General features: G+C 38.8%; 2 protein-coding genes across 2 annotated transcripts in view; both read right to left on the reverse strand.

The window, feature by feature from the left end:
• FAM171B (family with sequence similarity 171 member B) overlaps nucleotides 1-683 on the reverse strand; it is a 63,226-nt gene extending 62,543 nt beyond the window's left edge. Inside the window, exon 1 of the mRNA XM_007959742.2 lies at nucleotides 470-683. Within this exon, the coding sequence (XP_007957933.1) occupies nucleotides 470-683 (214 nt within the window). The remainder of the gene's footprint in view (nucleotides 1-469) is intronic.
• A 13,599-nt stretch (nucleotides 684-14,282) lies between these two features.
• Nucleotides 14,283-23,491, reverse strand: part of ITGAV (integrin subunit alpha V) — a 137,615-nt gene continuing 128,406 nt past the window's right edge. The window contains exons 25-30 of the mRNA XM_007959852.2: nucleotides 23,192-23,350; nucleotides 22,017-22,130; nucleotides 15,754-15,867; nucleotides 15,552-15,659; nucleotides 14,639-14,761; nucleotides 14,283-14,378 (exon numbers count right to left, since the gene is read on the reverse strand). Of these exons, the coding sequence (XP_007958043.1) occupies nucleotides 14,283-14,378; nucleotides 14,639-14,761; nucleotides 15,552-15,659; nucleotides 15,754-15,867; nucleotides 22,017-22,130; nucleotides 23,192-23,350 (714 nt within the window). The remainder of the gene's footprint in view (nucleotides 14,379-14,638; nucleotides 14,762-15,551; nucleotides 15,660-15,753; nucleotides 15,868-22,016; nucleotides 22,131-23,191; nucleotides 23,351-23,491) is intronic.

Consider the following 23,491-nt stretch of genomic DNA (forward strand, 5'->3'; position numbering starts at 1 on the left):
GGTCGCTATGAGTCGGGGCCGACTCGACGGCAAACAACAACAACAACAGCAGAGGAAAGGATAGAGAACAAAATGCTAAAGGGATTTGAGAAGTGTAGTGTGTTTGTGTGTGTGTGTGTGTGTGTGTGTACAGTTGTTGGGCAAAGGAAAGGATTCAGGAAGAAGGGAAGGGATAGAACACGACCAATCGAGGCAGTCACACCCCACCACCACCACCTATTCCGACCCCTCCCCACCCCACTGCAGTGCTCTGCGCTTCCCAGAAAGCTCACCGTCCAAAAGGCAGATTCCCGACACCACTGCAGAGATTGGGCCCTGGGCAGGCAGTCGGGGGAGATTGGGGAGATGGGGACCACGGTAGAATCAGGCGATGGGAAGCGATCTGGCTAGGAAAAAGGTGAAGAAGCTAGAAACGACAGTTAAGATCGCTGGCCGAGATGGAAAGGCAGGGCCAGGCTGCAAAACCTACCTGGAACAGGCGAGGTGGAGGATGCCCCAGGCACCTCTGGGCTCTCCTCCTCAGCCTTCTCCCTCTGCTGCTGCTGCTGCTGTTGCTGGATGAGGCTGAGGTCAGAGCGGCTGAGCTCGGCTCTGGCGACCGCGGGGACCAGCTGCGCCTTCAGCAGCACCGCGGCCAGGCCGAGGAGCAGAGTGCAAGGGATCGGCCGGCACAGCCTCGCCATGGCCAAGAGCCAGAGGGCTGCGGCGGCATATTGCGGGGCTCCAGGCGGCGGCAGGCGCCAGGGCTGCGGGTTCCTGGCCGCGCCCGTTCGCTCGCTCCTCTTCGAGCAGTCTGCTTCGCACACCCTCGCCGCCAAGAGGAGGAGCCCGAGGAAGGAGAGGTGGCGGTGGAGAGGAGGGGGCGGAGGAGGAGGGGGACGTTTTCACCCTCGCGCACGTGACGCGCGGGGAGGGGTGAGCTGGACGCCCGCTGCCCCGCGCCGGGCAACCACCGGGGACTACTGCTGCTGCAAGACTACAAGCTCCGCGCGGTGCTGGCGGCGGTGTTCTGCGTGGAAGGTTCGGAAGATGAATGAGAATGGTAAGACTTCCTGGGGCAACCTTCACATTCCCCAACACTACAGAAGCGCCGGAAACCCTTGCAGAAAGTGGAATGAAATTCCCCCATCTGCCCCCAAAGTACATTGATTCCCCTCATACCACACTTAACCTGTCACTAATGGATCAAGATTTGATTGTTTTAAGCATAATCAAAATATATTTAACTCTCAAGTACACTGTATTTTATTTCTCCATTTTAGAGTAACTGAGAGGGTAATTCATATTCCATAATCTTTCAGTACAGAGAACAAAATAGAAAACATTTTTCTCTGGACTGAATTTCTTTTGAGCCCTGTAGAGAGTCCCTTAACGGGTATGGGATGTTTATCCTCGGAAAGTGGTACCTTTTTTTGCTTTTGTTTTTTAACCTATCTGTAACTGGGAGCTCTGGTGGTTTAGTGCCTTAAGCATTTGACTGCTAACCAGAAGGCTAGCGGTTCAAACCCCCCCCCCCCCCACTCTTCGGAAGGAAGATCTACTTCCGTAGTGATGTCGCCTCGGAAACCCAAGGAGGGGTCGCTATGAGTCGGCCCGACTGGAGGGCAGTGAGTTTGGGTTTGTTTGTGGTGGAAGCACACATTAGCCACTTTCTCCTCCCCTTCTACCCTACGTCTTTCGTGATCCTTTGGCCTTCCAACTGCACTTTAGCTGTTTTTGGCTGCTCCAAACCTTTATTACTGTACAGTAAGGGATCTTCGCAAACGAAAAGTTGTTGGGTTTACTAAAAACATTTGTTATTACTATGATCCCCATATTATAGGTAAGAAATCTGAGAAAACAGAGAGGTTAAGTAACTGATGGAAGCTCCTATCTATGATCTAGGTCTGTGATTCAGGCATTCTAATCCCAAAGTCAAGGTCTCTTTAAGTATATATATAGTCTTTGCTTTATCAGGCTCATCATTGGTTGTAACTAGAAATTAAACTGTGGCTCTCCATGTTTTGACTTCTCTTTTCTGCGTAAGTGGGAATTTCTCTCTATTTCATAAAATATTCTTTATATTCTTACCTATACTTTTCATTTGTTCAAACAAATATTTTGCTATATGCTTACTAGTGCCAGAATTTAGTCAGGTGCTTGGGATAACTAAAACCCCTGCACTCTAGGAGCTCACCACCTGGTAGGAAAGAGAAACATATAAACAAATCAGAATCCATCCTGGTGGGTGCAACTAGAGACTCATCACAAGGTACAGGTTGCACAGAATTGGAAGAAATTAACCATCTGATGTACGGAAGGGGGCTGTGAAACCCCAGATAGTTTAGGGATGGGAAGAGTTAAAAGATAATAAGAGTTTCACACATGGGAACAACCCGGTCATCTCAAAAGTGGAGCAGTGTGTGTGTGAAATCCCAGAGGTGTGTCATAGCACAGTATGCTTGGAAAACCATGAGCAATGATTGCAACAGAAGGGAATGGCAGTGTTTTACACTGAAAAGGCGGTGACCAGGTGGCCATCATAATAATCATCATCATAATAGCAAAAACTTCTGTAGTACTGTGTGCCTGGCACTGTTCAAGCACTTTGCTATGTGTCTCATGTAATAAACTTGGATGCTAAATTGATTGAATTGTGTCCCCCAAAGTAAGTGTTGTAAATCGTAACCTCTATTCCTGTGGAAAGCGAGCTCGGGTGGTGGAGTAGTTAAAGAGCTTACCTACTAACCAAAAGGTTGGAAGTTCTAACCCCAACAACTCCACTGGAGGAAGATATGGCAGTCAGGTTCTGTAATTTTTACAACCTTGGAAACCCTGTGGGACAGTTTTACTTTGTCCTATAGGGTCGCCTATGAGTCAAAATTGACAAGACAGCAGTGGGTTTGGTTTTGTTTCATACATGTGCAGCCCTGGTGTTGCAGTGGTTAAGTGCTTGAAAGTTCGCCAGTTGGAACCCACCAGCTGCCCTGTGGGAGAGTGAGGTGGCAGTCTACTCCTGTAAAGATCATAGCCTTACTGATTACAGCCCAGTTGGAACTGACTAGATGACAGTGGGTTTGGGGTTTATCTGTGGATGAAATCTATTTGGAAATAGGATTTTCTCTGTTGTGTGAGGCCATATCCATATAGGTTGTGTCTTAACCCTACACATTTTTGAGATCTAGAAAGGCATTAGGCACAGAGAAGCTAGCACAAGCGGAGGGAAAAAACCCCACCAAATGGAGAATGACAAGAAATCAAGAAATGTTGAGTGTACTGAAACTGAAAGAGATCTTCTCCCAGAGACAACAGAGAGGGAGCTTTCTGCTAGAGCCAGACTTCTGACTTTGGATTTCTAAGCCTCCTAAAAAGGATCCCTGCTCACCAGTGGTTAAGTGCTTGGCTGCTGAGTGGTCACTGGAAAGTCGTTGGTTCAAAGCCACCAGTGACTACTTGAGAGAAAAGACCTGGTAATCTGCTCTGCTCCCATAAAGATTGAAAACTCAACTCACTGCCGTCGAGTCAAATCTCACTCATAGTGACCCCTCCTTGGGTTTTTGAGATGATATCTCTGCGGAAGTAGATTGCCCAGTCTTTCTTCCAAGGAGTGGCTGGTGGTTCAAACCCACCACCAGCCTTCTGGTTAGCAGTCAAATGCCTTAGGCACTACACCACCAAAGCTCCCCCCATAGATCCTAATAAACCCTATAGGGCAGTTCTACTCTATCACCTAGGCTCATTATGAGTTGGAATTGACTTGGAGGCACATAACAACAAGCCTCCTAAACTGTGAGAAAATACATTTCTGTTCTCCCAAACTACTCACTTGTGCTTTCTGTTATAGAAACACTACATACCCGAGACACTAAGGAACTTGACATTTGCACTGCACGTGATTATAAACTAGTGAAGGAAATTAAGTAGGGAAGAGATTTGATACCAGTTACGCATTTTAGAATTTTCACTAACAGTATGAAGGATGGATTGGGGAGTAGGGAGTGAGGGGAGTAGATGGATTGGATGAGAAGAGACCAATTAGAGGTATTTGCAAAAGCCATTTGAGATGTTGAAGGCTTAAGAGACTGAAAAGGAAAGAAGTTGGGACATTCCGTATGTAGGGCTTCAGTCAACAGAGTTGCTTGATTGATTGGAAAGAAGAGGGAGATGTGGCACCCACATTGCCAGATTGAGATTTTTGGGTGGCTGTTTCTGCCATTATCAAGATTAACTCATGATTCACTGAAAAATAGGTCTGGAGTGATGGGCCATGGCTTCTTCAGTTGTAGTCTCTGTGAATGCATAATGTGAATGTGATGTGACTGTGACATCATCCCACTGAGCATCACGGTTGATTCAGCTCATTTTACTGATTAATTGGACAGTGTCCCATTCCACTCTTACCGTTCTTATGTGTGTCCCCCTTAATATTTCCAACTTGCTGGGAAAGAACAAACTTCTCACCATTGGAAAATTATTCTTTGGTGAAAGGTATGAAAATATGACCTGTAGGACCCATAAAGTAATAATAATAAAAGGCATTTTTACATAGATCGTGTTATTACACCCTTACAGCAACTCTGCAGCATAGTTGTTATAATATTTAGCAAATGGAAATACTGAAGTTCAGAGAGGTTATGGATCTTGCCCAAGGCTACGCTAATAGCATGCCAGTTTATCCTTCTGCGTTGTATGAAGCTTTTACTATGAGCTTGTACTGATTTTCAAACAAAAATAAACGATGTGAACCACATAGTTATTTGGAAAAGAAATGCTGCAGGGAGGCCCCTCACGTTGAACACCATTGTTTCATAACTCTTTTCCTTGCTTGTGTGAGCAAGAGCTATTGGGGGCAAAGAGATTTCTAAGCTAAAAGCAAGGAGCCTTCACTAGTCTCCTCAAGCTGTTTTTGTTTCATTTTCTTCTGAGTTACATCTGCTCCTGGAGAGAAGAAAGGAGAAAATGGAAACGGCTCCAAAAACCTGGCTGGCGTATCAGAAGGAAAAGGATGCTGCCAGGATTTCAGTCATCTTGCCTCACGGTAGCCAAGTCATCTTTAATATATTAGAGCTCGTCTTCTTAGAGGCAAAGACCCTGGTTGTTGATCCCCAGTAAAGAGTGCATATAAACTTTCAGCACTATGGACTATTTAAAGAAAAAAGATTCTTCAGTCAGGATCACTTCTGGTCTTCAGTTGCTCCATTACTCGTATCTAATGCTTATGCTTAATTTCTGTGTAACATACAGAAACCATGTTATCTGGGGCAATATGAACTGGAAGCTGGTAAATTTGAAAAGTTGGTTTTAAAGTCAAGAGGCATAACAAACACTGTATCTTATGTATCTTAAATACCTATTTTACCTTCAAGTAAATGGATATTCATCCACCAATCCTGGTAAGAACCAAGGAATTTTGTTTATCAGCCAACTTATATCCCAGGGTTTAGGGTCATGTTTTTGGTAATATTGTTGAGTAGGTTCTGACTCAGTGATCCTATCACTACAAAGAAGTACCGCCCAGTCATGTGCCATCCTCAATTGTTGCTGTGTTTGAGCCTATTATTGCAGCCATCTGGTCAATCCATCTCACTGAGGATTTTCCTTTTTCACTGACCTTCTATTTTTCCAAGCATGGTGTTTTTCCAGGGACTCCAGCTCCTCCCCTCTTATATTTTAAGTGCCTTCCAACCTGAGAAGTGCCTTCCATTTTCAAGCACTGTTGTCAGTGCTCCACTGCTATTCATAAAAATTCAGTGGCTAATTTTTTTCCAAAGTAGATTGTCAGGTCCTCCATCCTAGTCTGTTTCAGTCCGTAAGTTACACTGAAAGCTGTCCACCATGGGTGACCCTGGTAGTATTTTAAATACTGGTGGCATAGCTTCTAGCATCATAGCAACATTCAAGCCACCACAGTGTGACAAACTGACAGATGAGTGATGATGGTTAGGGTGATAACCTATAGTTAAAATGCACTATGATTTACAGTTTTAGTTTAAGTCAAAGGAGTTCTTAAAGACAAGCAATTTGCATGCCAAGTCCACCTGGATATATTTAATTTTTTTCCCAAATATTTTAAATTTTCACACCCACACCTAATTTTACAGCCATCTGTATGTCTGTTTCACTTGCTAATGGCCTTTCACTCCAAAGGCCTTTCTAGTCTTTGACAAGCATTTAATTTAGTTGGTGTTTTAAATTTTTTAAACTAAGTTTTAATAGAAAAAAAAATACACTTCTTTTATACTCATATTTCATCCATTTCCCATAACATGTACAGCTGGCAATAACAACTTTGTGAGCAAACATAACTGACTTCTGGCACACACACAAACCAAATGCTAGAGTCAAAAACAAGTGGACATATAAGGTATACCCCACTGACTGCATGTACCTAGGTGTCAGTTTTACAAAAGCATGGAAAATGTCAGTTAATCCAAGAAGTTATTTTCAGGTTCATGATTCATAAGATTTCAGTCTTAATACAGTATAATCAGTAATGTTAGAAATTCTTAATTTTTACAAAAATACTGCAAGAGCCATCAGAAAGCAAAGTATAATATTGTCCATATATTATCCTTCTTCATTTGTTTTCAAGGATTGTAACGGGGAAAAGAGACCCAGATTCAAATAGGTTCAATAGAGATACCTTTATTAAGCCTTGGACAGTACAAAGACAAAACAAAGACAATCACCCAGGATGAGGGAAACCATCAGTATGTACACATTACAGAAAGCTGAACGGAGTCCGCTGAGTCATGGCCATGGGGTTAATTATATATGACGAAAACGAAGGGAATCATCACACACTCTGATCATAAATTTCCGTAGAAATTCTTTAATCACAATCTTAAAAATAATGAGGAGTCCTTGGATGGTACAAAAAAATTAAGCTCTCAGCTACTAACTGTGAAGGTTGGAAGTTCGAATGTACACAGAGATGTCTTGCAAGACCTGCTCCTGAAAAGCCACGGCCTTTAAAAGCCCCGCAGTGCAGTTCTGTGCTGCAACTCATGGGGTCACCGTGTGTTAGAACGAACTGGGGGCAACTGACTTAGTTTTTACTTTTAATTAAGAATACAAGAATAGTCAACGTCTGAACTGAATGTTACAGCAGATTTTCCTTTACTATTGAACTAAAAGATTTAAAATTCTTCATTATTCTGTTTTGTTGTTGTTGTTGTTGTTATGTGCCGTCGAGTCGGCCCCGACTCATAGCGACCCCTCCTTGGGTTTCCGAGGCAGTATCACTACGGAAGTAGGATTGCCCAACCTTCCTTCCGAGGAGTGGCTGGTGGGTTTGAACCGCCAGCCGTCTGGTTAGCAGGCAAGTGTCTTAGCCACTATGCTACCAGAGCTCCATCTTTTAAACATTGCGTCGACAGCATTTTTATAGATTTTAAAATTTTGTTCCTCTCTTCCCCTCCCACTACTTGCAAGGAAAAACAGCCAATCAGCTTACATCTAAATTTTCTACTTTTGTAATAGCTAAGGATGTCAATCTTTGTTTATAAATACAATCAGGACTTTTTTTCCCTTCCGATTCATTAGCAAGTTTTTTTCAAATTAATATCATAAATACTGCCCAGAAACAAAGATGCTGCTGCTGTTGAAAACTGTTTTTGTCTCATAGAGAACTACATTGTAATGGCAAAACATGTCTTCAACTGAAGCGTAAAATGTATGTTTGTATAAAAATGCAGCAAGTGATAGTATGCCTTCATAGTGGCATGGTATAAATTCAAAACTCGCAAAAGACAACAAACAAGAACAACTGCAATTTGTAGAAAACTAACATCAACAAAATGTCACATTTATGCTAATCCATACCAAAATCCAGGGGACTTTCCAAAAGGAAATTCCTAGAGATGAATAGCTCTTTTTTTAACAATGGAAAAACAAACTACTAGGTTTTGCATGAAGAGATATTTTATTTCAAAATCCTCATTAATAAAAATAGATTTCCACAGTAATATTTATCTATGTATCACATCATTAACTTAAAATTGTGTGTGGAACTAAATTCAGACTGGTTTTCAAAAATGCGTGCTACTTTTGAGAATATAAACTTTCTCTGAATATAAGTCTCAGAAAAAGACTACCTATTGCTATCTGTGCATAGACCAGGAGGCTGTCATTTGAACAGAGCAAGGGTTTAAAATCAGGAAGGGAGTGTGGCAGGGGTCTATCTTTTCATCATACTTATTCAATATGCATGCTGAGCAAATAATCTGAGAAGCTGGAATATATGAAGAATGCAGCATCAGGATTGGAGGAAGACTCATTAACCACCTGTGATATGTAGACGACAAAACCCTGCTGAAACTGAAGATGACTTGAAGCACTTACTGACGAAGATAAAAGACTACAGTCGGCAGCATGGATTACATCTCAACATAATGAAAACAAAAATCCTCACAACTGCATTAACACGCAGCACCATGATAAATGGAGAAAAGATCGAAGTTGTCAAAGATGTCATATTACTTGGATCCACAATCCACATCAGCAGAAGCAGTAGTCAAGACATCAGACGACGTACTGCACTGTGCAAATCTGTGGCAAAAGATTTAGTGCTTAAATCGTAAGCACTTTAAACCTTAAAGTGCTGAAGTGCAAAGATGTCTCTCTGAAAACTAAGGTGCAACTAAGCCAAGCCATGGTGTTTTCACTCTCATACCCACGTGAAAGCTGGACAATGAATAAGGAAGACCGAAGAAGAGTTGATGCTTTTGAGTTGTGGTATTGGCAAAGGATACTGAAAGTACCAAGGAAGGACTGTCAGAAAAATGAACAAATCTGTCCCGGAGGAAGTGCAGCCGGAATGCTTCTTGGAAGCGGGAATGGCCAGACTTTTCTGACCTACTTTGGTCATGTTGCCAGAAGGGACCATTCCCTGGAGAGGATATCATGCCTGGTAAAATGGAGGGTAAGCAAAAAAGGGAAAGGCCCTCAACAAGATAGATTGACATAGTGGCTGCAATAATGGGCTCAGGTATAGCAAGGATCGTGAGGCTGGCCTAGGACCGGGCAGTGTTTCATTCTGTTGTACACAGGGTTGCTATGAGTCAGAGCTGACTTGATGGCACCTAACAACACAACAATTGATATCTTATTTAAAAACAATCGATACCTTATTCATCAGTCTGTTGATGGAAAGTTATAAAATACTTTCCTGAAAAGCATCATGTTATGTTTGAACAAATATTTTAATCTATGAATTTATTTTCATAAACCCTAAGAGTAATATGCATTATTTTTCTGCTGCTTGGTATTATTAAAGGCATGTGACTGTATTCTAGAATTGCAGATGTGTAAAAAAATCTATAAAGAAGCAAGTGTTCATTTTTCAAGCATTCTAATAAGGGAAAAATAATAAAGGTAATGGTAATAAAATTTAGAATCATTCAGTTTGTTTAGAAGCAATGATTGTTATATTTCAAGTAAATATATATTTACCTTTCTAAGGATGTATTTTGTTGTTAGATTTTTTTGCTTTATGTTGTGTTTCCTTTCTGGCATAGTGCCTAAGGCATTTTTTAACCAGAAGGCTGGCGGTTCAAACCCACCAGCACTCCTTGGAAGAAAGACTGGGCAATCTACTTCCGTAGAGATACCACCTCAGAAACCCAAGGAGGTGTCGCTATGAGTTGGAATTGACTCAACAGCAGTGAATTTGGTTGGTTTTTTCTAATACTCTTGAGAATTCAGACTATTAGAGAGGAGTTCCTCTTTTTTCAGCTCAATGCTTTTAGTGAACTGGTACTGACTAATGTGATTAAAAAGCAAAACAAAACAGCATCACAGAAGGAAGTATACAGTTAATACACAAAAGTGGCACAATAGGCTCAATTTTATTGTACAGTCACAAGTTACATGGTGGAAAGTCAGAAGAACACTGCACCAGTTTTCACTAACTCAAATCAAGTTAGCAAATGACAAATTTTAGAATACACTCGGTTTCTTTCACCCAATGTGGGTGATCACAAGAGAAGCTAAACAAAGAAAACTACTTTCTATGTTACTTAGATATCATATTAATTTGATATATACAGCTCCAAGTTATTACCTTAAAATACTTGAAAGTGTTTTAAAACTGGTTGGGGATAGTTCATGCACAGTCTCAAATAAAATGCAGAATGGACCTTTCAGGGGTAAATAGTGTCACTTGTATATCCACAGCAGAATCACTCCTTCTTGGCATTAAAGAAAACAAAAAATAATAATCTCCATTTAGATTAGGTTTACTACATTAATAATGATTTCGAAATTATATAGGTTTGCTTACATTGTTATATTGCACTTGAGAACAATGAAAACAAAAATAAAAGATTCAGTACCTATCTCAAGAAGTTCATTGTGTATCAGAAATTACCATGAAATACATATTGCATGCTGCATGTCCATAGGTTTATCTTTGAAACTAGCCTATCAATAAGTTAAAAGGATGTTCTCCAAAATACTATTAGGTCATGTCATGCCTTTTTTAATCCTATATTCAATTTTAAAATTATATATATATTTTTTCTTATTTATCAAACTACTACATGTACAAAGGAGCTCTGGTGGTGTACTGCCTAAGGCATTTGACTGCTAACCAGAAGGCTAGTGGTTCAAACCCACCAGCCACTCCTCGTAAGGAAGGTTGGGCAATCTACTTCCATAGTGATACCTCCTTGGAAACCCAAGGAGGGGTCGCTGTGAGTCAGACCTGACTTGATGGCAGTATGTTTTAGGAGCTCTGGTAGCATAGTGCCTAAGGCATTTGACTGCTAACTAGAAGACCAGCGGTTCAGACCCACCAGCCACTCCTCAGAAGGAAGGTTGGGCAATCTACTTCCATAGTGATACTGCCTTGGAAACCCAAGGAGGGGTCACTATGAGTCGCATCCGACTCGACGGCACATAACAACAACAACAACAACATATACAAGACATCCAAGAGTACAAACAAGGTGACTGTGAGATAGGCAATGGTCACACACAGATATTCCAAGACTGACTTGTTCTTCCCCAGCTCAGCATAACATTCTCCAATGTAACAACGTCCATATAAATTGTTTGATTTACACTAACTAGCTGATCTATTGGAAGGAAGGTTGGGCAATCTACTTCCATAGTGACACTGCCTCAGAAACCCAAGGAGGGGTTGCTATGAGCCGGTTCCGACTCAACGGCACATAACAACAACAACAGCTGATCTATCAGTATCGCTGTATACTGCCACATAAATTACTCTCTTAGGTTCATCATTCATTCTCAGAAATGTTCAGAGTTCTCTTACAAAAGCTAGTGTAATTTATTTTTATTAATATTTGAATTTTCTCCTTATATAAATATAAATAATTCTAATGAGAACTTACTGTGAATAAGCAGTTTTATAACAGTCAATAATATTTTGATTAATTGTTTTATACTTTGGAATCACTGAAAATTTAATCAGAATTATACTAATAATTAACCATAAAAATAAAATGAAGAGAAGGAAATAATGATCCTCACATACTTTTCGCAAAATACGAATTCTTAAGTACTAATTCATATATTAACAAATCAGCATCAATATTTCTTTCCAATTTCAAATATTTATATTCTCTAGTTCATTCATATGCATTTTTTAAAACTGACTCGGTTTATAAGAATGTTATACTTTACAATGAATTTTAACTCAGTAAATCACAAACATGGTGATATTTTAAATGTAAATTATATTTTTAGGACTATTTTTTTAATGTTTTAATCAAATATATTCACATGCTACTTTAAAGTAAAAAGCATTTCAACATTTTCCCAAATATTTCTCAAAGAGTTGGCTTTCAAATTATAGTTCTACCATATTTTTATAAATAATTTTTCACTTTTTAGAAAGAAAAAATCCCTATCAGTGCTTAAAATTCCATTTTCTAAAGGCAATTTATGGAGCTCTCGTGGTGCAGTGGGTAAGGCATTTGGCTGCTATCCAGAAGGTTGGTGGTTCAAACCCACCAATTGCTCTGTGGGAGGAAAGGGAAGCAATCTACTTCTGTAAAGATTTATAGCCTTGGAAACACAATGAGGGTCAGTATGAGTCAGAATTGACTCTATGGCAGTGGCTTTTTTTTTAAAGCAATTTAAAATTTCATGTTAATTTCCAAATACAACATGCTCAGGCTCTGACACAAGATTTTATCTTCAGATACAGGTCATAAAAGGAACAGATTGTATAAAAACAAATATGAACATTTTTGTTAGAGAGTGAGCATCTACCCATGATATATTTTCAGCAGTGACTGTTGTTGTTGTTGTTGTTATGTGCCGTCGAGTCGGCCCCGACTCATAGCGACCCCTCCTTGGGTTTCCGAGGCAGTATCACTACGGAAGTAGGATTGCCCAACCTTCCTTCCGAGGAGTGGCTGGTGGGTTTGAACCGCCAGCCTTCTGGTTAGCAGTCAAGTGCTTTAGCCACTATGCTACCAGAACATCTACCCATGATATATTTTCAGCAGTGACTGCTACTAGGTAAAAACAGAATGCTGAATGATGAATGTTGTTACAGACCAACTTAGTGGTATATACTTGCCTATAGGATAAAAATATTTTTTCTTAAAAAATTATAAAGTCATTGGTAATATAAATAGTTATTGGATATGATCTTTTATAATAAAAATCTGTATTCCAGAATTCATAAATTTTGAAATTTAATAAATCTAAATATAGGGTCTGGCTAATGTTGTATAACTTGTATAAGTCAGCTATATTTTATGATTAAATTCACAGGAATAGTTTATACACTTATGCAGGGAATTATAACACAAGACATGGCAAGATAAGTTTTAATTATTTTTAAAACATAGAAAAATAGTCACTTTAAGGGAAATATTTATTATTGCTGAATGAGGACAGCAGTTAAAAAGCTATTAAATTCTTAATTTCCAATGTACAACATGATGTAATTGTACAAAAATAGGTATAAACTGATAGTCATCCCCAGGCCTTGAGAAACTGAATAAATCACATGCCCCTCTCGAGGAGTCACCATCCTACAGGCGTATAAAACTATAACTGGCCAATTGCACAGCTTTTAATAAATACCCTAGAAAAGCAATTTGTGTTAAGAAATTTCTTACAAAAATACCTTTAAAAATCACTTTGATAACTAAGAGTGGTTTTGGACATTACCTTGCTTAAACTGAGGTAATAGCTATGTGATTAGCTATTGCTAGAAGTAAACCAATGAGCTCTTAAGAGTTTTGATTCCAAGCATTTCTCATGAGGTAGGAGGGTGGAGGGGTGGAAGAAGGATAACTGTAAATTCCTCATTGAAATTGACCTTTGCTCAATTACGGTTTTGGAAGTACAAGGGAAAATACAAATAAAGGAAGAAAATAAATTAATAGCAACTAAAAACTCTGCTGTAATCTATAATACTATACTATTACTAAGAAGCAACTATATCAAGAAGTACAAATATAGTCTTTTAATTAAAATGCCTTCTTCCTTCTATTGTAAGTAGCCAGAACAAAACAATGGAATCAATGTACTTTGGAAGTGATTCCGTCCCCATATGGCTTTAAGTGTCTTGATGTTTAGCTGAAATTAAACTGCTACAGAAAGGAGGTGTTTTGATAATACAATTAAGTTTTAAGTACCTAGAACTTGAACTTTACAAGTTAAAATGCAATAAAATAGGTTGAAAGATTAAATATAAATAAAAATTTAACAGCATGTGTCTAATTTCCATATCAAAACACAGTACTGTACCTTTGCTATTATAAAAAAAGAATTTTGATGGAATTGTGCATTTTTAAAAAAAGTTCTGTCATGTAGTTGATATTAAAACCCAAGTTCATGCAGCTATAAACTTTTTAGTAATTTGAAGAGTCAAATGTAGTGCAATGTGTATTAAAGTTAAGTACCTGCACAAAAGATATGGATGCTAAGGTCCAAATCTGGATTGCTTTAAAACAACATCGATAATAATAATAATGAACAAAACCCAACATACGAAATAAGATACAGTAATTATAAGAGGTCCTATTTTATATAAAGTAGTAACTCAGGCACTACCTGTCTTATATACATTGAGTAAGAACTACCACTTGAAATTTTATCATTTAAATAAGTAAAAACACTAGTCAATGCATATTAAATGTACGTCTGAACTTATTTAAAGAAAAGGTTGACAAATATTGCTTTCATTCTATGTTAACACCAATGGTCATTAACTGCAGGACAGCCTTGGAATTTTATTCCTCATAAAGGAAATTTAAATCTGTAATGAAGTTAGTCATTCTAATGGGTCAGGATGTAGGATAAATTAAAAATCACAGTTAAGTTTCAGAGTTTCCTTCGCTGTTTTCTTGAGGTTGAAGTTGTTCCCTTTCTTGTTCTTCTTGAGGTGGCCGAACACGTTTAAAAAAGCCCATCTGTCAATTGAAGAACAAAACAAACATTACTGACTTATCAGTAAAGGATAGTAATAGTGCTTTTGAATGACTATTTCATAACCAAGAAAATTTAAGTGACATTACAATTACTCTTGCTTCAAGTAATAAATAATGCCCATGATGCATCAACGTTATAGGATCTTTGCTACCATGTTGGCCTTGCTCTTCCTTCTTCACCTTCTCCCTCTCCTTCCTGCATTCCTCCCCTTTCTTTCATTTTTCCTAGTTCCATTACTTACCCTGTACATTACAAACACTAGAACAGCCAGTAACAACAATCCCGCTAGAACTGCTAAAATGATCACCCACACTGGCACAGGCATGGGTGCTGGCTGAATGCCCCAGGTGACATTAGTGGTAACCTGTGGGGGAAGAAACACATTTGAGTTTTAAAAATCACTCATTCACTTATTCAACAAGTATACGAATGTCTACTAGCCTATATTTTAATGGTTTTCACATGATTTTCTTTTCTTGCATGTGATAATTTAGGAGCTCGTAGCATAGTGCCTAAGGCACTTGACTGCTAACCAGAAGGCTTGCATTTCAAACCCACCAGCCACTCCTCGGAAGGAAGGTTGGGCAATCTACTTCCATAATGATACTGCCTCAGCAACCCAAGGAGGGGTCGCTATGAGTCGGGTCCAACTCGACGGCACATAACAACAACATGATAATTTAGTGATCATGTATTTGGTAATAAAAGCATGCACACATAAAACTCCTCCTGGTGGGTTAACTGCTCATTAGTTCAGAAATTATTTTTAAATAATTCAAACCAGTTTACAATGACTTGATCTTATTTTTAATTCTTATATTGAAGATCTTCAAAATGTCTTTACTTATTATAGTTCATTTCCAAGTTTGTAAACTTTGTAGGGAGAATTTCAGAAATTTAGAATTTCTCCCACAAAATTTCAGCATATACCAAGAAATTTTATTCATAGGTCACAATAGTAAAATGAAAGCTCTAGCTTTAATAATTTCCTGGTAGAAGTAAAGTAATAAAATTATGTTACAATCCTATCACATACCTCAATTTTTAAAAATTATCCCAAAACCTAAACAGCCACTATTAAAAAACAGAAAACAAAGCACCTGAGGTGTCTGAACTGAATATATTTATTTAAGTTCCCCAAATAAATGACTTACTAATGTGGAGTTGAAGATATCCTCAATTGGAAGGTTCTTGTAGGGAAACTCTATGACATTAAATGAAGCAGATGACTTCAGAGAATATGAGTGATTCTGGTTTTCCTTCTGTATGGAAATAACAATGAGATTATTTCCTAATGTCAGGACTTATTTCTTTGAAAAAGTGGATAAGCTTTTAATGCTGTCCCTGTCCACTTACATTCATAAAGGTCTCGGTCCATAGGAGAGACTTAACGTATAGGATTGCACTCTTTCCTCTGTCTAGTCGCCCAACCTGGCAGACGATCTTCAAACATTCAGCGATTCCACAGCCCTTCCAAAACAAATTCTTTTACTTTCATGAAGTGATCAATCTATCATGTCTTCAAACTTAAACATTTGAAAATTTGGCATTTTATTCTTTTTATGTGAAAACCAAAGGAATTTAAAGAAACAATCCAGGTTCTCTTGTCTTATGGGAATAATGCCTAAAAGGAAAAAGGCTAAGAGTTGAGACTATGAATGCTCTTTTGCTCTTTGTTATGAAGGGGTTGGTTTTAATGTGCTTTGTTATAGATCTATTATATCTATATAATAAAGGATTCACTTTTATGGTTAGAACTCAACATTCTTTAGGCAAACCCAGAGCATGATGACTTTATTAAGACATGAAAACCAGATCACAATAACTCTGTGGAAAATAAAAACCAACAAATGAATTTTTAATGGTTGATAATAACTGGTCCATGGTAGCCCTACAGTAGTTAATAATCAAGTGGCATGCCGATGGCCTCTGCCATATTCAGTGTTTTTGCAGTAACTTGAAGGAGGCAATGAAATGAAACAAATGTGCACCACCTGCTATGTGCCAGTCAAATTGCACTAGACATCACATGCAGACACCACAACAATGTTATTCTTCAAGTGGTACCATCATTTGATGAGAAAATTAAAGCTCAGAAAGATTAGCAAATGGGTCAATGTTATTAAGCAAATAACAGGGGACACAGAGTCAAATCCAGAAACATCTGACCCCAAAGGAAAGCATATGATTTTTCAACTAAACTATAAAAACTTCATCAAATTTGCAAATAGCACAAACCTAAGTGTGATAATCAATAAATCTGTTTAAAAATCATGGTTTTGCAAGTTCTCAAAAAGCTGAAACAATGCACTAAAACCAATATATCCACAAATGTAAAGTGTAAGGAATTTTGAATCTCAGAGCCATTTAACAATAGAACAGTTACTTGGTTATATAGTACAAGGTCTCCTCCTCACTGGAATTAGTGAAGTAGATACTAGTTAACAGTTAAGGAGCCCTGGTGGCACAACAGTTAAGCACTTGGCTGCCAATGGAAAGGTTGATGGTTGGAACCCACTAACTACTCTGCAGGAGAAAGATGTGGCAGTCTGCTTCCATAAAGATTACATCTTTGGAAACGCTGTGGGATAGTTCTACTCTGTTCCAGAGGGTTGCTATGAGTTGGAATAGACTCTATGGAATGTAACAGTTAATAGTTCATCAGACCTATTTTTATAGAGTGGTTGTTGTTGTTGTGGTGGTGTGCCGTCGAGTCGGACCCGACTCATAGTGACCCCTCCTTGGGTTTCCGACGCAATATCACTACAGAAGTAGATTGCCCAATCTTCCTTCTGGGGAGTGGCTGGTGGGTTTGAACCACCAGCCTTCTGGTTAGCAGTCAAATGCCTTAGCAGCTATGCTACCAGAGCTCCTTTTTATAGGGTAGACTGGACTTAAAAACTTCCTTCTAAAGTCTACTATATCTTTTATATTCATTCATTCAACAAATACGTACTAAATCAATTCATTACACAACTATTTACTAAATCACAGGCATCATTCTAGATGCTAGAGATAGAGTTGTTAACTAAAAAAATTAATGTAACTGAACTGGACACTATAAAATGGTTATACAATAAGGCAATTATTTTGATATATATGTTTGATATATAAATTTTTGATAAATTTATTATATAAATTGATATATTTTGATATATAAATTTACCATGGTAAAATTAAAAAAAAAAATCAAAAGTCCTTGCACTCATATAGCTTATATTGTAATATAAGATATATATATCTGCATGTGATGTGTCTAGTGCAGTTTGACTGGCACATAGGAGGTAGTGTACATTTGTTTTCATTGCCTTCTTCAAGTTACTGCAAAAACATTGAATGTGGCAGAGGCCATTAGCATGCCACATTATTACTACAGGGCTAATGGTGACCAGTTATTGAACCACTGAAAATTCACTCTATTGATTTTTATTTTCCTCAAAGTTACTGTGATCTAGTTTTCATATCTTAATAAAGCCACCATGCTCTGGGTTTGCCTAAAGAATGTTGAGTTCTAACCATAATGTGAATCTTTATTATATAGATATATATATGCTATATAGATAGATAGATAGATAGATAGATAACTGAGGGAGGAAGAGAGAGAAAAAATTAAAATACATGTATGATAATATGAGCCATGTTGTACTTTGTTTCTCATGGTGGATACAGAGCCCGGCCCTAGCTCCTGCCTTCTCCCTTTAGCAGGAAGCAATCATTCTCAAACTACTAGAATTATTGGTTGCTGAGGGCTCACAGGTAAATCCCTGTAGGTAACTATATTCACCCGGGGAGAGCTATCTCCTCCAAAGGTACTACCTTCCCTGGAGACAGCTGCATCTAATGAATGGTTGGTATGGGGATACCAAAGCCTGGAGACCACACCCTAGACTGCAATAACCATGAAGAGCTATCTTAGCTCCAGTTTCCCTTGGAGTCAGGTGAGACCTTTGTTTGAACCACATCAAAGTTCAACTTCTCCTTGACAATTCCTGCTTCTTCCCTTCCCATGATGCGTGCCACTGAGTTGATTCTAACTCACAGTAACACTGAAAGAGTTTTTTAGGCTGTAATCTTTATGGGGGCAGATTGCAGGTCTTTTCTCCTGTGGAGAAGCTGATAGGTTCAAACCACTGGCCTGTCAGTTGGCAGCCAACTGTTTAACCACTGCACCACCAGGGCTCCTTTCCTTCACCCATACTCCACAGTCAATCTCTCACATGCAAATCCCTGCTTCAGAATCTGTTCCCAGGGAACTGCTGTTGCTGGAGCAGGCCTATGAAAAGATCTTTCGAGCTGGACTACCTGCCAGGTGGTAGCTGGCAATGAGGACCCCAGCACCAGTGGTAGGTGAAGTACTGAGTCTTGGGCAGGCTATAATGGGGCAACTGTTAACACTTCACTATCCAAAAGCTGAGATAGGGAACCCTTAGAGATAGTAGAGAATACATTTTTGCATATTGTGGTGCAGTGAATTACTTAATATGGCTCTTCAAGCCTTGTTCTGTGACTTTGTGATTCCCCCTAGATGACTGAGTGGGATTATGCAAATGTGAGGTGCTTATATAGCCCACCAAGGGGATAAGGTAGTTTGTTGATAAGGTACATGACACCTTTGTGGGGATGGGACTTTGCAAATAAAGTGTATGGAGCCCTAACATGAGAATTGGTCAGTTTTATCATCCACTAGCCTTAAAATAAGCAGCCAGAGATAGAAAGGGGGAGCTTGCTACTATCAAGAAAGAAGAGCCAGGAATGAAGCATGTCCTTTGGAGCTGAGATCCCTGAGCTGAACATCCTCAACCCAGGAGACAGAGAAAGAGCTATAACACTTTGCTGAGAAGGTGAGAGACTATGAGAAGCAGCAGCAGACAAACAATGGCAGCAGAGGCAGGAGAACCAAGAGACCAAAAGGAGACAGAGTGGTGGGTATCCCAGCCCTTAGAGTGAAAAAGCTGAGTGCCGTGGGCAGAGGCTTGCTGGCAGAGTGAGGTGCCTCTTTGGGCACCTATTTGCAATGCTAAAAGAGCTTTATAACATTTGCCTGAGCAAACCAAAGGCCAGAGAGCCACAGGGCAGAGAAGCATGCCTGTGGCATGGCTGAAAAGAGGCTGTCATTATTGAAGAACTGTATCCTGATTTCTGATTCTGAATTGTAACCTGTTACTTCCCTAATAAATTCCATAATTATGAGCATTGTCTTTGAATTCTGTGGCCACTACAATGAATTTCAAATCCAGCAGAGAAGTAGAGAGTGCCTTGGGATGGATAGTTGGTATCAGAATTGGTAAAAAGGTTGGAGGGTGGTGGTACCACCACCTCACAGGAATCAGCCCTGAGTTGTTAATGTGGATCTTGATCCTCCTCCTCCTTTGTAAAGTTAGAGGAGAATAGATTCCAGTCCCATACCCATTCTGAAGTTGGTACAGTATTTCAGACATAAGAAATTGGTGAGAGGGATGATGTAATAATTTTAATAATAATGGGCTCACATAGCTTTTGGAGAGGGCTAGCTATATAATTAAGACTCCAGAGCAATCTACAAATTCAGTGCAATTCCCATAAAAATTCTAACAGCTTTATTTACAGAAATAGAAAAACTGGTCCTCAAGTTTACATAGAAGGACAAGGGCCCCCAAACAGTTAAAGCAATCTTAAAGAGCAAAGTAAGAGGACTCACTTCCTGATTTCATGATCAACCAATTTTTAACAAGAGCGCTAAGTCCATTCAATGGGGAAGGACGAGTCTTCAATAACGGTGCTTGGAAAATGGGATTTCCACATGCAGAAAAACAAGTAATGATCCATACCTCACACTATACACAAAAGCCAATTCAAAATGGATCAAGGACCTAAATATGAATATTAAGACTATGAAATTCTTACAAGAAAATATAGGGGCATGACTGCAAGCCCTAGTTTTTAATGGTGCATTATGTGATATGACAGCAAAAGCACAAGCAGCAAAAGAAAACAGACAAATGGGGCCTCATAAAAATGAAATATTTCTGTTCATCAAAGGACTTTATCAAAAAAGTGAAAAGATTACGTACACAAAGTTTCTAGGGACCATATATTGAATAAGAGTCTAATACCCAAAATATATAAAAATTTTCAACAACTGAACAACAAAAAGACAACCCAATCAATAAATGAGCGAAGGACTTGGACAGTCCACCAAAGAGGATATTCAAATGGCCAATAACTATATGAAAAGATGCTGAACATTATTAACCATCAGAGAGATGCAAATCAAAGCTACAATGAGATACCATCTCACCCCTATTAGAATGTCAATGATCAAAAAAAGGATAACAACACATGTTTGCAAAGCTGTGGAGAAACTATAACTGTTGCTGGTGGGAATGTAAAATGGTACAGCATGTGGAAAACAGTTCGGCAGTTCCTTAAAAAGTTGAACACAGAGCTACCATATGAACCTAGCAGTATCAATCCTAGGTCTATATCTAGAAGTGAAGGAAGTAATGCAAACAGAAACCTGTACATCACAGTGTTCACTGAAGCAGCTTCCACGACGGCCAAAGGGTAGAAACAAATGTCTGTTAACATAATAGAGAACCAAATGTGGTTCTGACACACAATGAAATATTACTCAGCCTTAAAGAGAAATGAAGTGTTGAGGTACGCTACTACATGGATGAACCCTGAAACATCATGCTGAGTGAAATAGGACAGTCACAAAAGGAAAAATATTATATGATCTCATTTGAATGAAGTAAGTAAATATATAGAAACCAAAGATTATTAGTAGTTACCAGAGGGAGTTTTTACTTAGGGGACAATGACTTTATGTTAATGGTAGAGGAATGATTTGAAAAAGAGTAGTGAGAATGGCTGCACAACTAGCAATCACTGCCACTGAACTGTACCTGTGAGACTGCTGAGATAGCCTATGATTTGTTATATATGTTTTCATCACAATAAAAAAAAGAAAGGTCATAAAAGGCTGAAGGTGATGAATCAGCAATGTAAGACAGCTGATAAAGCCATCTTGTAGGACAAGGGCTTAAAAAGCTCAGGATCAAGTCTAGAATTTAATTATAAAAGTATCAGAGCTCCAGAGAAGCTTGAATTCTAAATTCTAGTAGGTCTGCTTTGCTAAAGTCAAAACCTGGACTGGGAAAGAATGGGGCCATGAGACTTAAGATGGTGAGATCTGGGCTTCTGCTCTTAAAACTTCACGTTACCCTGAACCCTCTGGCTCAAGGAAGTAGCCCATTCCTCCCTGGTAAAGACGAGTAATACCCTCTTATTTAAGGAAGGCAGAGGACCCAGACTTGCCATAAGCCCTTGTCAAGACCTACCCCACCCTGTGGGCACCAAGCTCATGAGGGCAAGACCAAGAGGTCATTAAAAAGTGCAGGCAGAAAACAAGTCAGAAAATTTTAAGTATTTTTATCAGCAGGCTACAAAGATGGATCATTTGAAGGAAAAGTGAGACTAGTTTGATTACAAGGAAAGTAAGAACATTGAATGGTATAAAAATATATGTAGTTCTTATGAGAACAGCTGTTGTTATTTTTGAAATATGTTATTTGGCATCAATCTTATAATCACATTTTTAAAATGTTTAAAGTGTGTGTCGTTAAAATGGCACTTACCAAAGTGTGAACATCCCCTTCTCTGAGGGTGAGATCTCGCTTAGTGATGAGATGGTTCCAGTCACCCTGCCCAGCAACTGTGTCATTCTTCTCAGTTGTCTGTGAAGTTGAGACCTAGGATTGCATTAATAAAATGGTGGTAATAATAACAATAGGAAATGTTTTTACACTTACAGTTTGACATTAATCCAGCTATTAAAAGTAGTGAATAAAAATAAGCTTAGTTATGACAGAAAATAAAGTTTAGAGTCCTGTAGACAGAAGTTACCTCTGCCTAACCTTGATTTTCTCCCCTTGTGTAGCTGAATGGAAACTGATGAAACATACAAAAACAGTCTGAAATCACACATTACATCTGTGAGGAGTGTCAATCATGAGTTTACTTTTTTTTATTTTCTTAATTTTTCTTATTCAATGTTGTGAATAGCTTGGATAGCTTCCTATCCAAATGTATGTCAGGATGGAGATGACAATATCCAGTTCCATATAATTACATATAATGACATTTTTCTAGTCTGTGTAAGTCAAAAAAGAAAGTAAATGTTTTATCTTATCTCAGAGACAGAAATTCCACAGCGTCCTTATTATTGTTAGCTGCTGTTGAGTTGGCTCGTGAGGACCCCGTGCACAACACACAGGACCATGATGAGTCACAAGGTTTTCATTGGCTGATTTTTGGAAGCAGAGAGCCAGGGCTGCCTCTCTTCCTAAACCATCTTCATCTGGAAGCTCTCTGAAACCTGTTCAGCATCACAGAAACATGCAGGCTTCCAATGACAGATGCATGGCGCCTGTGCTTGGGTTACACTGGCCAGGAACTGACTCCAGATCTCACATATGGAAAGCGAGAGTTCTACCACTGAATCCCACTGCCCTCCCTTAATAGAATATTATACATTGAATAAACCTCAATGAGATAGTCAAGGTCAAACTGAGTCACTTAAAGATTACGTGCTGAAGCTCACGAGACACTACAGAATTACATTCAGAGAATTAATCCTTACTCGTTATACAAATAATCCAAACTTCAGTGTGCTAAGTAAGAATTAGAGTACTTTTACTGGGTGAGTTTGTGTATTAAACTAGTTGTCTTTATTTCATGCATTTGCTTTATAGGTTTAGAAAAAAAAAGGAAATGAAATATCACAATAAAGAGCTGCTATTAAGCAAATTACCTTAATTCTCAAAGGGTTAATCTCCATATCTGAAGTGCAGTTCATTGGCCCATCAATATCATATTGAAGGATGTACAACAAAGTGTTATTGTTATATTTATAAGGCCACTGAAGATTTAGCATTGCCTTGCTGAATGAACTTGGACCATTGTTTCTCAGCTAATGAGGAAAAGAAAATATAGCATACTTTGGGCAAAAATCTATTTTATTATCATTCTCCTAATTAATTTTAGCAATTACATTAGTAACAGGAAATAGCAGACATTCCACAGTTCTTCTAATATTTCAAGGTGATTATCA

This window comes from Orycteropus afer, unplaced genomic scaffold (assembly GCF_000298275.1).
Source record: "Orycteropus afer afer isolate SDZICR_OR568_19922 unplaced genomic scaffold, OryAfe1.0 scaffold00001, whole genome shotgun sequence".
Taxonomy (NCBI): Eukaryota; Metazoa; Chordata; class Mammalia; order Tubulidentata; family Orycteropodidae; genus Orycteropus; species Orycteropus afer.